Raw genomic sequence first — 19,076 nt, forward strand, 5'->3', positions numbered from 1 at the left:
TTATAACATGTCATTAATGCCAGAAGAATTGATGAAACATTCAAACAAAAATCTAAAAGCTGATTTTCAGTGTTATTATTACATTCAAAATGATAAAAATAATAATATTTCAATATCAAATCTTGACGAAGATGATAACATATTAAAAAAACCTTGTGAAAGTGGATGGATTTATAATAATTTTGGCTACTACACCGCTGTTGAAGAAGTAATTTTAAGTGTTAATACATTTATTGGTACAATTTATACGCTTAATTGTTATTAAATTTTAAGTCCCGGCGAATATTGACAGGTACCTGCTGTCGGAACCGTTACAACTAACCGAGACTTGTCATCACTATAAATAATTCCACCATTTTTTAAAATTGCGTCTTCAAAAGATTGTTTAAATTCTACTTTCATTAAATAAAATATAAATATTAAACAATTATTTAATTAAACATTTGTTTAATTATTTTGTTTAAAAAAGTGGGATTTACTATGTAAAAGAAATTATTACGTCGAATTGTCTCAAATCTTCTTTCAACTCGGATGCCTAGCCGGAGAAATATTCTTCTCGTACCTAATCGACAAATACGGCAGAAGGATGTGTCAGATAGTGACTCACGCAGTCATTTTCTTTCTTGGTTTGGCCTACGCAATGGCCTACAACTACACGACATTTGCTGTCTTGAGAGTTTTCATTGGGGTGGCTGTAACTGTGAGAACTCAACATTTTTCATAATTTTTTTTAGTTAATTAATCTTAAATTAAATGAATTAAAATTTAAATTTTAAAAATAATAATAATGTAACAAAAAAGTGTCATATAAACTTTCCATTTATTATAACATAATTTACAAAATTTTTGTTTCAAAGTATAAATATCTCAAATATTAATTTGACATTTAATTTCCAGCTGAATGGAACGGCAGGGCTGATGTACCTAATTGAATTATTTGACTCCAAGCATCGAACCATTGCATCCCTAATGTGTCAAATCATCGACGTCCTAATGCTTCTATTACTCTGTCTTTTGGCTTATGTCATCTTCAATTGGAGGTCCTTCCATTCATTTTATTTTCGTTTAGTTTTTGCTAAAATATATTCATAGATCTTTGTATTTATGTTAGTATATTTATTTATTTATGGTTGTAAATGAGGTTTTCAAAGATTTTATTTATTTTGAAAATTGTGTATTCATGGTAGTGCATATTTAATTTTTATAGCTCACAATTTTTTCCAGACATCTTCAGATAGTTATAGCATCATCTTCATTCATATTTGCTGTTGCTATTTTGTGAGTTTTTCTATTCATAAATAATGAAAAAGTTAAGTTATGTAATTAAAAATTGTATTACTTAAAAGTTTATTTAAAGATATTTTGGGTATTTTGTGATAAAAAAAAATTTTCATCAGTTGAATTAACTTTTTAATTTCAGTTTTACCCCTGAGTCACCTGCCTGGCTTGCAAGCAAAGGTTCATCATTATCATCATCTTCGTACCCATAATTATCTTCATCACCATTATTTTCAGCATCTTCGTCATCATCCTCATCATCATCATTATCGCCGTCATCATCATCACAATCATGGTGAAGGTAAAGTAAAGGAAGCAGACCTGATATTAAGAAGGATGGCCAAATGTAATGGCATTCAGGTTCATCCAATCGTTTAATTATGACTTTTAATTATTTATTATTATCGCCAACTTATTATAATTAAAAATATGCTTAATTATAATATATTATTGTGATTAATAGAAATTATTTTGGTGAATGTCAAATTATATAAATACTTTTTTTTATTTCAGTTGAACCCAGGTGCAAAACTTCTCAGAAAGCCTTCTCCACTACCAGCAAATAATACCACTATTTTTAACATTGAAGCCGATGAAAAGGCTGCTGATGCAGTTGCCACTGCTGCTACTACTACTACTGCCGCTAATTCTACTACTACAACAGTTGATTCTGTCACTGCAATGAAAAATTCTACACTTGACCATGAGGAAAATCCTCATGTAATAAGTGTTTCTAATGTTTTTGTATTATATTCATTACTGAGATATATTTCAAATATTCCATTTTATGTTATATTAATTGTATTTCTTATAATTATTATATATTGTGTGTTTTATAGTGTAATAAAAATATAATATATATATATATATATATATATATATATATATATATATATATATATATATATGTGTGTGTGTGTGTATATATATATATATATATATATATTTATATACATATATAGTTATGTAGAGTTATTGATTATATATAGTTATATAGTGTTATATACGGTTGTTAATATGTGTATATATGTATATTTATTTTTTCCATAGAGGACCAAATAAGTTTAAAATAAACTTGTTGAGAGACCACCCTTAACTAAGTGATAAATAAACAAAAGTTCAAAAGTTAGAAATTAAAAAAATCCATTTCAGCGTTCAAATGCATTCAAATACTATATCAAAATTTTATAAAAATGTTAACTAGAATGAAATACATTATTGCCATCATCATCTACAACAATCACAGTTGAAGCAGCCGTTGTCGTCTGTACGTTCAAATAATGTGATGAGATCTATAGTTGACACGTTGTCATCATTATTTGAGGAGAAAATAAGGTATGTGTGTGTTTTGTGTATTATGTGTGTGTGTGTATGTGTATAGTATGTATCTTTGTATACTTTCGACTTTCAAAGAATCTTGTTGAAAAAGTTGATAGAATGAGCTGCAAGTAGGTTAATGTCAAAAATTCAATAGAATTTAGGGAATTCCGTATTATGTTACCTCCTTCATATCCGTGTGTATGTGTGTATATATGTGTTTGTTTATGTGTGTGTGTGTATGCGTTATGTATGTATTTTTTACTAAAATGAATTTTAGGTCGATGATGATGGCTTCTGTAAAGGACCTGCTAACAGATAGGGTACTCATAAAGTTTCTTGTGCTGTCTAGTTGGTTTTGGTTAGATGTGGTGATGTTCATGTTGATGTTTGTGTAGCTGATAATAATGAAGGTGATATACACGCTGATGTTGATGGAGATGGTGTTCGTCATCACCATGTTCGTCATCACCATGTTCGTCATCACCGTGTTCGTCATCACCGTCACCAGGTTCACATCGATGTTTGTCTTCTCAGGAATCATGTTGTCGTCAGGCAGTATTGGTGATAATAGATTCACCAACTTCTTCATCATGTCACTCATCCAACTGCCTTCCGTCGTCCTCTGTGCATATTTCATCGAAAGGTCGCCTTCTTATTATCATTTTGATCCAAGTCGTCATCGTATTATTTGTCATCATCGTCGTCGTTATCATCTACCTCGTCTTCATCCTTCGTTGTAATCCTTCTCTTCACTAGATTCGGCAGACGCGTTTCCATATTTTTAAGTTGCTTGCTGTGCGGAGTTTGCTTGGGAATCATCGAATTATTGCCTCTGTCTATCAGTTTGTTGTTCTTTTTCAAATTTTCATACATTCATTCTTTCGCTTATTCATTCATTCAATCATTTATTCCTTCATTCTTTATCTAAATTATTCATACATACATTTATAAATCCATTCATTCCTCTAACTTATTAAAGCCATTCATTAGCACATCTAGCACGATGTATGAATTCATTAACCAACTAATTAGCATAATTTTATTAATACGTTAATTTCAGATGGATTGCATATGGAAGCTGTTAAATTGGCGTTAACATTCTCCACCATGTTCTTAATATCCTGCACCTACTCCATTCTAATGCTTTACGGTAAAGAAATATTTCCTACAAACTTGAGGTCTTTGATTATTTCATATTGATGATATTGTTATTATTATTATTTGCAATTATTTTCGTTCTTATTTTTAATTTCTATATTTTGCAAGCTTGGTGAGAGCACAATTGAATTAAGTTCAAACTGATCGGTCGGTTGGTTGGTCGATTAACTAATTTACTAATTAATTAGCTTTTTTAAATTTTCCTTTAATTAATTAACTAATTAATTAATTATTCAATTAACTGTTTAATTAATTATTCTAATTCAGAGCGACGAGCAGCGGTATATGTCAGGTCTGGGGTAGAATTGGTGCACTATTAGCACCACTCACAGCCTACATGGTTAGTGGTTTATATATTGTGTTAGATTAGAATCTGGTCTGTTATTAGTTACTAATTCTTAAGTATCATTGCTTGGTATTATATTACCCAGCCATCTAGCTATCTATATGTCTATTTATCTAAATATCTATCTACTTGTAAAAAGTTATGTCATCTGTCCATCCTTCAATCTATACGATTATTTATCTGTCTCTGTGTCTATTTAATTAATTATGAATTACAACGCGTAATTGGTCGGATGTATCAATTTTCATAATATTTTGATATATTTGTGTTTTATAATTTTAAAATTTGACTTTATAGCATCTTAAAAACCTATCACAGTGATAATAATTATCAATAATTATATATCTTTCGTAATTGGGTTTAATAATTCCTCGAAGAACAGTTGAAAACTCAATGGTTCTGGCTACCGAATTTATGATACGCCGTCGTCTGCATATCCGTAAGCTTCCTAATTTGGTTTCTGCCTGAAACGAAGGGAGTGCCACTGCCTCAAACTCTCAGTAACTGCCATTATCTCGACAACAAGGACAGGAGAAAGATATAAGCAGGAGTGTTTTAAGTCTGTTTTTTAGTTGTTTATTTTTCTCGTTTAAGACGGGTAGGCGCTGTCTTGTGATTTTCTGTAATGTCATTCAAGTGTTATAAAAATTTTAATTCAGCAATGTGTAGCGCTTGTAAACTCTATTCCCACCTGTATTGGTTTTACTTCAATTTACTTTTAAGCTTGTTTCAAACGTAAGCTTAATAAGCCATAAATTAAATTGAAATTCATTCACTTAATTCATTAACTGATTTACTTTTGCCATTCCATATGATGAATGAAAGAACATAGAGCGAGGTTTAAATTTGTGAGTTGTTTTTATTTTGTTGTTATTTTGTCCAGTTTACCCTTGGTTAATTTAATATTATATTTAATTTATAAATATTAATTTTTAATTATTAAATGGAATCTATCCTACCTTTTTTATTAATTACTTACACTCACCTTTAGTTTAGTTTAGTAGTTATTATCAGTGTTTGCCATTAAAACTTGTTGATGAATGTAGTTTCCTCCAGTATTACGACAACCATCCCATCAGACAGTTGTAGATTAATTTTGTATAACTTTATTGTTAAAACTTAAAAAGACAAAAATTTGAATCAAACAGATGAATTGTTATTCTTTCTTACCATCCAACTATCAATATCCATCTATCTATTGACCATATATATCACGTTGTTCATTTGATTATTGTCAGAATAAATGGCTAATTGTGAGAACGCATGATGACTCAACTCGAAATTTATAATGAACCATTAATTGAGCAACAAGGATGTGATTGAATTTTATTTAAAGTGTATCAGTTACTATTATCTGTGAAATTTTTATAAAAATTTCTATGTTCTACTCATACATATCAGCTAAATGAATAATTAATTAATTCAATTAATATATATATATATATATACATATATATTGTATATGCTACTTAAACTTGGTTGTTAAATGTTTATCAGATTTTTTAACATTGAAATTAGAAGAAAATATGAATGTGTCTATTGAAGTTTTGAGAAGGAGAGGGGTTGATTATTTAGCTAACCTAGTCAGGGAGTTAGAACAAGAGAAAGTAAATTCTAACTGCGAATATACCAAATCTTTAAACGATCTAAATACGAAACTTCAAAATGGCGTCGTCGAAATTCAGAATTTGAGACAAAGGAATAAAGATTTGAATGTTGAAAATGAAGATCTTAAAAATGTATGCCTCTACCTGGATGATGAAAGGTTGAAGTTGGCAAAGTTGCTAGAGGAATGGAACAATTTTGGCAAATACATCTTCCAACATTTTGAGGTAACTGCAATATTTTCTAATCGGTTTTGCTGTTTGATTGTTTCTTATACCGTCTTATTTTGTATAATTTGCTATTACCTGAGTGACTTGTTATTAATTATCAGTTTTTATTGTTTCACATTTTCAGGACAAAACAAATTCTTGCAAAATAGATATAGACAGATTAGAAGCAAACCACAAAGAAATCATTCTAGAAAATTCCCACCTCAAGCAACTGCTTTCGCTGAATAGTAGTGGAAAAATTGAACAAACTGCCATCAAATTTGATCAGATTAGGAAGCGTGGGGATGGTAGTAGCAGTCCCAGCAGCACATCTCTGGAAATTGGTAGAACTAACAACCACAGCAGCAACAGCTACACTAATTTTAGTGCAATCAATACCCCACCGTCATCTGATATTAGTAGTATTTCAGAAGATACTAAATATGTTCAAGATAAAGTCAAAAGTTTTACCAGTACGAAAAAAAATGCAAGCATTAATAAAGTTAATTTCCCCAACAGCTGTAGCGATGTTAGAAAGGATTTTAATGATTTGCAAATAGGAAAGAATCATTCTTTACCACAAATTGCTAATAACAACAATAGCCACAACATTAATAATAATAACATCAATTACAAAATTGGTAATAGCAATAGGAATAGTAATAATAATGTAAGTGCGAAAATTAGGTGCTATTCAGTGTCAAGTTTGAACAGAAAAAATGTTAATGATAACAAAAATGAAGTCATTTCGTCATTTCAACCCACACCATCATCATCATCGTCTTTGTTAACGTCGTCATCATTATCTAAGTTGAATTATCAATATGATAATGTTCCTTTAGTTGTACCGCCATTACCATTGCAAGCGTCATCATCGGGGCCACTATTCATTGGACATGATATTAAATCTAGAAATCTTTTCTCATTACCATCGCCTTCGTCGTCTTCATCACAACCATCGTCGTATCATCATTATAACTTACAACATGCTTCGTCAACATCAGCAACCACAACAGCATCATCATCAATGACTAAACCATACTATCAGCAAATGAAGATGTCTTCATCATCCTTACCTTCAACTTTATACAACTCGCAACATCAGCAGCAGATTAAATCTGGCTTACCCATGACTTATTATTACGACGAGGCTTCGCAAAAACAATTTCATCACCAACAACATCAACAGCAAAATCTCCAACAACAACCGCTGCAACAACAACTAGAAAACTCAACTTATTTGCAATCTCATGGAACTCAACAGCGTCAACAACAAAACTTTACACCTGCACAGCACAAACTACAACAAATTATTATGCAATCTGACGTCAACAGCATCAACAAAAACATCAGCAAAAACATCAACATCAACAAAAACATTAACCCACCGTACAACAACATCATTGGCTATCAAGCAGTACAGTCTAATAGAATTTATGATTCAACCGTTCAAAAAATGCCCAATCAAACTTATATGGTTATTAAATTGCTATCATTCTTAGCAGTGATAAAATTAGTATTAAAGATAGAAGTAATTGTAGAAATCGTAGCAGCACTTTTAGTTATAGTTATAGTACTAGCAGAAAATTTTTCCAAACATTTGGGTTTGCTAATTTGATTTTAAAAATTAATCAGTATAAAATATTCTCCTTTTGTTCATTTCAGTCTAGCACTTCACAGAAAATGCAGTCGAATTACTCAGCTAACAGCGGTAGTAATAGTAATAGATTGAATAATAATACAATTGCTGAAGACGATGATGACAACGATAATGTGGTTAGCAGTGATAGGGAGAAAATTAGGCAGGCTTGCAATGTGAGTATTATCATTATTATTGTTATTATCATAAATGATGTTATTATTGTTTAGAAAATTTATCAATTTAAATTATTTCCTTAGTACCTATCACACATATTTATTATACCTAACCGTTCGTTTTTGCGATCGTCTCTTGTTCTCACTCCTTCTTAACTCGTGTTAAACACTTGCGCTAAATCTGCTTTTGCTTTTTCTGGCCCTTTTCTCTGGAACTCTCTACCTCCTTCTCTGACTTCGTCTCCATCACTTACGAAGTTCAGAGCGGATCTCAAGAACCAACCATCATCTGTTTGCAAAATTCGCTCTGTACTCGTGGCTCGCAAAATGGCTCTTTAGAAACTAATTAAATTGATTATTTAGGTTCTTGTTTTTAATCGTTATATTAGTAATTGTTAATGTTTTAATTGTTATTGGTTGTTCTTTTTTTGCAGGTGATGTGGAAAAAATTGAATCAAAATTCAACTGCCAATCGAAAACTCTAGCAACTCCTTTCTTTCTATCTCCCTTTTTCATTTTTCTTTTTTTTTCTTCACCCTCTCTCTTTCTCTCTCTCTCTCTCTCTCTCTCTCTCTCTCTCTCTTTTCTTATATATATAAATTTCAATATTTGAAACTGGTTTATAGTAAGATTTAGATTTTTACGTCAGATTTTAGCAGAGATATCTACATCATCTTTTGTTATGTTGCTCCTACCACCACAAATCATCATGACTGTACATGTTAACACACGTGCATAGTTCAATTTCTGGTTTTTTTTATACCTTTTTTTGTGATCGAGAACTTATTTTTATGTTTTGATGTCTGTGCTTGTATGTTTGTATGTGTATGTGTATGTGTGTATAAATTTCTATTTGTGTGCATGTGTTTGTGTGATTTGTCATTTTCAAATATTTCACAACTACATGGTTTATAGAAATATTATTTTGTAAACTTCACTCAAACTTTTTCACATGCTGTTGTTTTGAAGTAAAATGTTATTTTTGATATAATTTTTGAATAAAATAAGCATTTTTCGAAATTTCGTCGGCTTTTTTTATGTCGGTGCCGGAGTCTTGAGGCCGCAAGGTTGTTAAAAATTTTATATAAATAAATTTCGTTAACTAGGCGCTACGTAATTGATAGAAGAATTAAATAGAAACGCTTAAAAGTGAACTAATTAAAGACTTAGTAACATTTAAATCAGAAATAGTGAATGTTTTGATGATTAAGTTGTTGATCGCTTAAGATTTACGGTCTCCAGATTAGTGAAAAAAGTTTAAATGGATGTTTTGATGTCCGGTTGGCTTGTTAAATCGCCTCCGGAAAAGAAACCATGGAGTTTTTTCAAACATGTAAGTTAGAAAACAGAAAAATTCATTTATTTTTTCATTATTAGTTTTTATTACTAATCAATAATCGTCACAATTTTGAAATAAAAATTGTTTTCAATGTTTCAATTTCGTAGTTTGAATTTTTTATTTATTTTTGGAAGACCACAGTAAATTGACAGATTTGTGTTCATAAGTGTTTTTTATATAAAATTAAAAGTAGTGATTCATTAATTCAATTCATCATGTCATCCTCATTCACCATCCAGTCATTTTCTATATATATATTCAAAAACTTTTAAACTTTCAAACATTAATCTATTACGTTTGGATAAGGTAAGTTTCTCGTTATTATTGCCATAATTAATACTTTATTACAACCATGCAGCACTAACTACTAGCAAAATCACTTATCTAACTTATCTTCTTAACAAATACCTCAACAACAGCAATGGCAAAGAAGATTTTTTAAACTCCAGCACCATCTAGCCTCCCCAACGGACAACAATGACAACTTTTTTCTCTCATTTGACTACTTTGACTCAGACGAGGACCAATCAGTCGTCAGTAACCTCAACAAGAGAGGGTCTATTGATCTAAAGAATTGTACTGAACTTTGTTCTGCCCTAAAATTTGGACAATATCTCCATGTTTTTTCGATAAAAACAAAGTATAGAAATCAGCAGAGGATATACTACTTGGCAGCTGATTCTCACGAAGAGATGGACAGGTGGTTCAGTATTTTGTGCCATGTCCTCGAATTAGGGAAGGCTGGTTAGTGAAAAATATGTGATTTTATGTGTTCTTCTATGGGTGTTGTTTTTCAGATCATTTCATTAAACTTTAGTCACTTTATTGTTATCGTTGTTTGATTTTATTAATTTTTCTTTCTCCTATTTAAGATCCACCGATCCCGCCAAGAACAACGGAGGATGTATATTTCCAGAAACAACAACTTAAACAGCAGCATCTTAAACAAGAACAACAACATCAACAGCAGCTACAGCAGCCACAAAGACATCAGCAGAAACTGAGCAAAGATTATTTTCAGATGAGGAGAAGAAATAGTTTTCACTGTTCTCGAAACAACAATAATAGCAGCAGCAACAACAACGCTAACAACAACTTCTCATCAACAATGGATTCAAAAGTAAAGCATAAAAATAAATCAACCGACATGCTATTCGTAGATCAGCATGTCCCTGACACCTCGCCTAACCAACAGTTTGATGAATACATCCGATTAGATGATTGTTTCAGTGGTTCTTCTTACATCAGTAGTCTGAAAAACAGCAACAAGTTCAACAACAAAAGTTCAAACAAAATGGAGGCATGGAATTCTGCAAATTTTGACAAACAAACCAAAAAACTTTCCAAGGTTTCAAATTTGTCCACCAATGCGGCAGGTTACAGCATGCAGAGCAACAAAACCAACAATAAACAAAAACCTTACAAAACATCCCAAATGAGCCAGTCAAGTTATGATTGCAGCAAAACTGGCCTGCTATTAGCAAACACATCAACGTCATCAACAGTAACAACTACAACACCAGCCACAAAGTCATCAACAACAGCGGCAGCACCATCGCTAAGGTCATCATTCAACAAGAACTGCAAAAGTTTCACTAATCTGAACACTCATCAATTCGACATCAACAGCTTCCACAGCAGCAGCAACAACAACATCAGGAAACACATCTCCACATCGAAATTGATGTCAACGACATGTACGAAACCATCAACAACATCAACATTCAGCAAAAAATCGTCAACGAGAACTGTCTTCCTAAACAATTCGTTTGCACCTTCAAGATTCTTTCTAAAAGATCCATCCACTTTCGAACTCACAAACTACAACAGCAACAACACCAACAACAACAACAGCAGCAACAATAATGTTGGTGATAAAGTTGATGTTGCCAACAAAAACAAGATTAAGAGTTGTAGTGTGGGGGTGGGTGGCAACAAAAGTAACTTTTCTCCAGGTTATTGCTGCTTTTGTTGAGGCTATTATTATTACATTATTATTATATTATTTTTATATTACAATTAATTATAATAATTATAATTAATAATTAATATTATTGTTACATTATCAGGTGACCCAAGAAATAACAACATAATGATCAGCTCTCAATGGTTTGCCGTTTTGATGGAATGCTTGATTGGTTGATTGATTGATTGATTTGATAAGAATTGAACGCAATTTTTTGTTTTTAAACCGGCCAATCACGTTCACCCATCCATTCAAATGTTTTAAAAAATTGACCAATAAAATAGGCTCCAAAGACAGCTCTCAAGAAAAGCCAGCCAATCAAAACAGTCAATAAACTCAACGGAGCTTGGTTGCCGTGACAACGAAATTGATGACGATGATGACAGAGAGGATGATGATGATGATGATGATCGCGATTTTGATGATGATACCACATCACCATCAGTCTTTAATGAGGTCTGACATTGACACTTAGCAATTGATTAATCTTTCATTCTTCTTTAAATTCGTTTCTGAGCTCAAAACTATACATTTGTGAAATTGTTGAATAGATAGATTGAAGGATCTTTGAACATTAACAGACCTCTACCTGCAAGAAATCAAAGATTGATTTCAATAAGAGCTGCACCCTATCTGTATTCTTTCCACGCTGTATTATGATCTCTTTATTTCACACATGGCATACATGAATAAACCTTCCTATAATTAAATGAGCTTGAACTTGAAAACCATAAATTATTATTTGTATATATATATATATTTGTATTTTATTATTATAAAAGATGATTTTGTGTGTATGTATGTATATATGTATGTTAGTATGTATTTCATTTTTATTTCATTTATTTAATAGAAAGGTAAATAAGTTAGAAATTTAACTTGGGAATAGGCCACCCTTAACTAAAATCATAAGGTACATGAAAAAGAAGTCAGATAGGTAGGCTACATTAGATTAAATTATTTAACATAAACAGTAATTATTTTGCGCATGCATAAAAACAAATTTGATCTTCACAAAAACTGAAACCTAGAAGGTGGTGTCGGGATCCAACTTGAAAAGTAAATTAGTAAATTTTTTCTTAAATAAATACAAATTATTTAAATTAGATATTTGTACAGAAACAAATTTAAACCATATTGAAGGTCTTGTTTGTTTTAAACTTGAAGAGATTAGTTTGAGTGGAGTTTTGTAGTTGTAAAGAAGAGGGGTGTGTCTAGTTAAGGCAGTTTTAATTAAGTGGCTCTGTGTATAAAAATTTGAAAATGTTTTTGGAAGCAAACTATTCAGAAATTTGAATACAAATATTGTAAAAAAGTAAATGTAAAGAGGGTTAATGGTCATAATTTGTCTGTATATGTATGTATGTTTGTATGTATGTATGCATGTCGGTATGTATGTATGTGTGTATGAATGTATGTATGTATGAATGTATGTATGTACTGTGTTGTTTATATTACCACTCATTCTTTTAAATTGAATTGAATTAATTGTATTGAATTAATTTAAATTGAATTGTATTCAGGGCTATGGCTTGTCCCCCACCAATTACATCTTCTCAGTCCGACAGAGACAACAACGTCAACAACAACCACAACAGCAACAACAACACGACATTAACGACATCAACAGTGACGACATCAGCAATGATTACAGCAACTTCTGCAGGCACCAATCAGTTAAATATGTCGATTTAGACCTCAAGCAGTGTTCCCTTAGCAAGGGGAATAATAATTTTCAAACTGTTTTTCAACAGAAAGGCAACGCCGGACAACAACAACAACAGCAACAACCACAGCAACAAATGTTCATTCATCATCACTATAACTACCCTCAACACCAACAACAACAACAACATCATCATCATCATCATCTCAACAGCAGTACCAACCTCATGCCTGCATATTTCCAGGGAGACCACGTTCAATACAGTGAGATTGATTGGCTGAAAACTGAAGGTAACCAGGCTATTATTGTTATTATTATTTATTGTCTATTATTATTATTATTATTATTATTATTATTATTATTATTATTATTATTATTATTTGTAGTAGTAGTTGTGGTAGTAGTATTGGTAGTAGTGGTAATAGTAGTAGTAGTAGTAGTAGTAGTAGTATTGGTAGTAGTAGTGGTAATAGTAGTAGTAGTAGTACAAATATGTATTATAAGTTTTAATTTTAATTATAATATTTATAATAATTGTAATAACAAGGATAATGATGATGATGACGATGATGATGAATGCAGGATTGAAAGAAACGATAAATTACTTGAAGAACGAGAGAAGGAGCAGCGTTAATTCATCCAGTAACAGAAATGAGTCTTCGTCGCATTCGTCAACAACTTGCTGAGAATTATGGAGGGAATGAACGAACGAACGAACAAACGAGTGAATTAATGAGTGAATGAACGAAGGAGTGAATTAATGAGTGAATGAACGAATGATTGAACGAATGAATGAAAATGAAGTAAAAGATGAATTAATTTGTGAATAAATAAATAAATGTTTGATTGGTTTATCGATAGCTGTTAACAATGACGATGATGAGTATGACGCTGATAATGATTGTAATATTAATACTGATGATGATGACGATGATGATGATGATGATGGTAGAAATGGTATAAGTGTTTCATCATTAACTAGATTACTTTTACATGTAAAATTGTCTGCCAGGTTTTTTCAATGGAATCACTATGAGAGGAATTTTAATTATTTTAAATTCTATCTATAATTATTTATATATTTATGTATGTATATATATATATATGTATGTATATAAACCGACTTAATTGTATATGGTGCCAACAGAATTTCTTTTAATTTCTTTGTATTAAAATGAAAAAGACTTCGAAATATGTACAATTATGCGTGTGTGTGTGTGTGTGCGCGCGCCTATATATATATAAGCTGTTGAGTCTATAGTATTAATTCATATTAAGTAATGTTGATTTGCGTAATGATAACTTAATGTAATGTCTCAACATTTCTTTGCTTAGTAACGCTGTAATGCCCTTGCGCTACGCACTAACTGAACTACGCTACGTTAACGTCTTCATGTTATCTTTCTTCTGTAAAGCGTTTACAAAATTAAAGATGGGTTTGTTGAGTATCTGAGTTAAATTTAACGCGGTAATTATCAGAGTTATTGATTTTGTTATTATTGGCTGTTGCTACTGGCGATATTATTTTACTATTATTGTTATGATTATTATAATCAATCTTATCATGAGTTTTAAAATCGAAAGATGATTCGTTACATTTCGATTTTTCTCTCTTGCTTGAGTTGTTTATTGAATGTTTGTTGAAAATTATTTATTTTTTCTCATTCTCTGGACGAGTTGTTGCTTGTTTTGCATGTATGTATGTATGTATGTTTGTATGTATGTTTGTTTAAATGTTTGTTGGTTTGTATGTCGGTTTGTTTGTTCTTTTATTTGTTTGTTGATAACTTCTACCTCTACCTTTGATATTTAAAATTTTCTTCAGTTTTTAGCATTTTCTCGCGACGTATCTTGTTTATTCCAATTATTTAACATATTATTATATTATATAATATAATTATAAGTCATATATATATATATATATATATGTGTGTGTGTGTGTGTGTGTGTGTGTGTGTGTGTGTGTATTTATATATGAAAGTTATATGTATGTACATATATTTATTACTTTTGTATGTCGTTTAGTCAGTGTAAAACTTGTACCACTATTTGAATCTTACGAAAGATTGCTATATTTATTGGTTTTTATGTTATTATTGTTATTTATTCATTTATTATTATTAATTATTATTATTTATTATCGTTATTGTTGTTAATGTTGTTGAATTGTCATTACAAACTTGCATTCCATATATATATTTTTTAAGATCGTTCTTCTTACTGTCGTTTTATTATGCATTTCATTCATTCATTCGTACATTTCACCTTTCTTTCATTCATTCACACTTATATTCTTTTATTTACTTTTGTGCCATCTTTCATTCACTCGTTTATATTTTTTGAAAATATCTATTTTATTCGTTCGTTAAACCAGAGTTCATTTTATTTTTACCGCTTTTTCATTTTTTTGTTTGAACAAATTAGGACATTCCGTTTTACTTTCACTTTCGCTTTTCATTTAAAATGATATTTCAATTTCGTTTTCAAGTTTCATTTTCTTAATCTTTTTTCATTTTGTTAGCCAGATGTCAAGAACGACTACAAAGCCGTCATGTAGTTATTAACGTTACATTAAATCATCGTAATTCCCAGAGATGTGTGTGTGTGTGCGTGTATGTGTTGATTGAGCGCTCTTGTGACAGAAACTTCGGCCAGCAACCGATGAATACAAAACACGTACAACAGCCACACATTCAAACAGGGTTCTACAGAAAATGTTGAAATTTGAAAAAAATACTAGCTTGGACTTGAACAGCATTTTATGAAATATAACTGGCTGGCGGAAGAAAGCATGGCCTATAAGTATAACCAATCATATTCAATAATCTCTACAGGATAAGAAGCACTGAGTGTTTAAAAACAACTGACCGTCATCTTTGTAAGAAGTATGGATATCGCAAATACATTTTTTGCTTCAGATTGGTCGGAACAAGATATACACATTTATAGTTTAAATAAATATTAATCATAACTTATATATAAATTTCAAGTGAGTCACGTTCATTGGTTTTTATTTTCCTTTAGAAACAAATCGATGAATGAATGAAAATATAAAAATCATCATCATAATAATTGCTGTTCATTATATATAATTATAATATATTATAATTATAATTAATCATAGAGCCTGAAAGATTTAAATTTTCTTCTTGAAATCCTTAAATTACTGACTACAAAAAATTCAATGTATCCAGAAATCAGCCACCCAATGTTAATTAAGTAGGCAGGTAGGTAGATGAAATTTATCAGCTGAACAAATTCAAACATCAACAACAACATCAACGGCATCAACAACCAATCACATTTATGGCAATTAAACATTTGTCTAATCATCAACCAATTGCATTCAAACATTTGTTAATTTATCAATCAGAGTAGAGTAGAGTAGAGATTAATTAAAGAATGGCGGTCGTTGTTGGAACTGTTGTTGTTGTTGCTGCTGCTGTTGTTGTTGCATTGGAAGAGAACTGTTTGGATTACTGTTGTTGGTTGCCATGGGCGGTCCACGAACTGTTACAACCTGCTGTTGAGGCAACAAAAATGCCGGTTGTTGTTGTGGTGTTATGTATGTTGATGGAAGCGTTTGTTGTTGTTGCTGTTGTTGTTGTTGCTGTTGAAATTGTAAATGTTGTTGTTGCTGGTTGAATGCTTGTTGCATGTGTTGTTGTTGTTGCTGCAAGTGTTGTTGCTGCTGCTGATGCTGCTTGTGGAAATCTTCATCTTGGATGGGCACTGTTATGAGATTGGTGGACCTCGAAGCCATGACAGCTGCATTCTGAGGAGATAATTGCTGTGGCTGTGGTTGTTGCTGCTGCTTATGATGTTGTGGCTGTGGCTGTTGCAGTCCAGGAATTGCATTTTGAATCATTATTTCTTTGGGTTGTTGTTGCATTTGTTGTTGTTGTTGCTGCTGTTGAATTTGTTGTTGCTGGATCATTACAGGCATTGATTGCATGTTGAAAATGCGGTTTTGTTGTGGCGGTGCAGCAAGCAGCAAATTTGGCTGTTGTTGTTGTTGCTGCTGCTGAAATTGTTGCTGCTGGAGTTGTTGTTGCTGCAGCTGCTGTTGAAGCTGCAAAGGTTGTTGTTGCTGTTGTTGTAGAGGTTGACCAGCCATTCGTTGTTGCATCATCAAACCACTATCAACATTTCTTGTTAAGTAGACAGAACCCTGTGGCAGGTAGTGTAAAGATGTCGGCTGAAGCTGTTGTTGCTGCTGCTGATGATGAAATTGCTGGATGTATTCAGGAGGAAGTGTTGTTGTTTGTGCAACTGGTGGCGGATGTAGAACATTGGGTTGCAACAGTAACTGTTGCTGTTGCAGATGTTGTTGTTGTATTAAATGTTGTTGCTGGTCATGTTGTTGTTGTTGTTGTTGCTGCTGCTGCTGTTGCAGTACACCACCAACAATCATTCCTCTTTGTGGTTGCTGCTGCTGCTGTAATTGTTGCTGCTGCTGTTGAAGGTGACGATGTTGTATATGGGATTGAAGATCTCGTTGTGATAGGTAGGTGCGATGGCAGCCCGAGACCCCGTGCTTGCTGCCACCCACCGTGCATACAAACACCGTTCCTAATGCTGCTGGCTCTATCCTCGTTACCGCTGTGTTGCATCTGCGCATGCGTGAGAGTAAATGTTGTTAAGTGTATGTGTGTGTGTGTGTGCCTGTGTGTGTGAGTGAGTTTCAGTGCTTATGTGTAGGTTTTGTTTTTCATGTTACTAAACAAGTTGGTATGTAAATCTGAATCAAAAAGAATGTAGAAGAAAGATGCGGGTAATAATGTTTATAACCAAGCATAGAATATGTATGAATACAAACATATTTACAAACAAACATTCGCACAACCATGTATACAAACATACATGCATACAAACAAATACCCCAAAAAATCTAAAAACACACAAACATAGATATTGAATAAGTTACCTCAAGCAAATCTTCTCGTTTTTCTTTGCACAAGAATAGCAAAAAGCATGGCGACACGGTTGCTGAAAACGTTATGAATTTTAAAAATTATAATGATTTACAAAATAATAATAATTTCAATAACTAGAAATAATAATGAACATAAATTATATTGTAAACTAAATTATAACCAAATGAATATAAACGGTGAACAAAGCAAACATGTAAATAACAACTCACCAATCTTCCATAAATTAAAATAGGCAGGTGGCATTTCTCACAACTGTGAATCAACGGGTCCAATACTTTTTCTCCAATTAGATTTATCTTTAATAATTTATTATACATCTATTTATTTAATTATTTCTATATAACGAATCAGGAATATAAATATAAAATAGACAACATCAGCAACAACATACAGGATGGCTCCATTTCAACTTTTTGTATCTCTGAATGAACTCTGAAGATACTGATGAAGATGATGATGACTTGCTATCTGTAATGTTTTAATTATTATTATTTAAAATTATTTACTATATTTAAAATTATTTACTAATAGTTTTATAATAGGACACTATAATAGTAACAGAGATCATTAATATAATTATAAGTTGATGCTTATTACTTATTAATACTTAAACTTAATTACTCCCTCATAATAAATTAAAAATAAAATCAAACTTCAAAGACTTAACCGAAGATATCATCAGCTTCCTCCCCAGCAACTTTTGTTCCAGCAGATTTTCTATCACTCTTCGACTTGTCACTAATCTGCGAGCTGGCCGTCACCGTAACGACGTTGGAGCTGCTAGATGTCACTGCGGTGGTGGAGCTCTGCTTCAATTTCAAGGAAATATTTTTCCTAATCGATTGATTAAGATTAGTATTAGTCGACCGATGGGTTGATTCGGAGTCCAAGCCTAATTCTAAATCTGGCGCTGATTCAAAATGAAATGTTAAATATAAAAAATTAGCATGAAAATTTTTAATTTAGAGTATTTAATTCAATATTTTGAACCGAACAAGTAAGTTTCCGACTAACACTCACCTTCCATTTTGAAAAACAGAATTATGGTTCGTCTAATATCTCAAAGCTTAAGCCCAAACTTTTAATTAAAACTGGTGTAGCGCTTATTTATATAAATTGAACAAAAAACAAATAACTACTTTAAAAAACACATTTTACAATTATTTTTAAAATTACAAAAAATATAAAATTTTAAAAATTAACTTTTCAAATAATGTCCAAAAAATATTAAAACCCTGACCCGTTACCATCACTTTTAAAAATACTTTTAAAAGCTGGAAGCGAGGGGCTCACGTTTTTTCTTACAAAAGTAACTTTTTTAGCTTAAAATCTACAAAATAATTAACAAATTTGCAATTAAAATTTAGTTTTTAATTCAAATTTGCAAGTTTTCTTTGCTGTCATCTGTTTAGTAAGTAGATTTTTTGAGTTTAATCT

General features: G+C 31.5%; 3 protein-coding genes across 3 annotated transcripts; 2 read left to right on the forward strand and 1 right to left on the reverse strand.

Moving 5' to 3' along the window:
• Positions 1-466: 466 nt before the first annotated feature.
• HELRODRAFT_86279 (hypothetical protein) lies at positions 467-1,092 on the forward strand (the record flags this gene model as incomplete). Its single annotated transcript, XM_009027669.1, has 2 exons — positions 467-694; positions 898-1,092. Coding segments are annotated over 2 exons (423 nt in total), but the record flags the coding sequence as incomplete, so codon positions are not given.
• A 4,536-nt stretch (positions 1,093-5,628) lies between these two features.
• HELRODRAFT_178909 (hypothetical protein) lies at positions 5,629-11,213 on the forward strand (the record flags this gene model as incomplete). The annotated part of the gene is made up of 6 exons (XM_009027768.1): positions 5,629-5,934; positions 6,062-7,447; positions 7,582-7,731; positions 9,490-9,814; positions 9,943-11,025; positions 11,140-11,213. 6 exons carry the CDS (start codon positions 5,629-5,631, stop codon positions 11,211-11,213), a joined length of 3,324 nt encoding a protein of 1,107 aa, XP_009026016.1.
• A 4,438-nt stretch (positions 11,214-15,651) lies between these two features.
• Positions 15,652-18,666, reverse strand: HELRODRAFT_193462 (hypothetical protein; the record flags this gene model as incomplete). Its single annotated transcript, XM_009027769.1, has 4 exons — positions 15,652-17,017; positions 17,630-17,691; positions 18,307-18,549; positions 18,660-18,666. 4 exons carry the CDS (start codon positions 18,664-18,666, stop codon positions 16,094-16,096), a joined length of 1,236 nt encoding a protein of 411 aa, XP_009026017.1. The 3' UTR covers positions 15,652-16,093.
• Positions 18,667-19,076: the final 410 nt, after the last annotated feature.

This window comes from Helobdella robusta (genome assembly GCF_000326865.2).
Source record: "Helobdella robusta unplaced genomic scaffold HELROscaffold_50, whole genome shotgun sequence".
NCBI lineage: Eukaryota > Metazoa > Annelida > Clitellata > Rhynchobdellida > Glossiphoniidae > Helobdella > Helobdella robusta.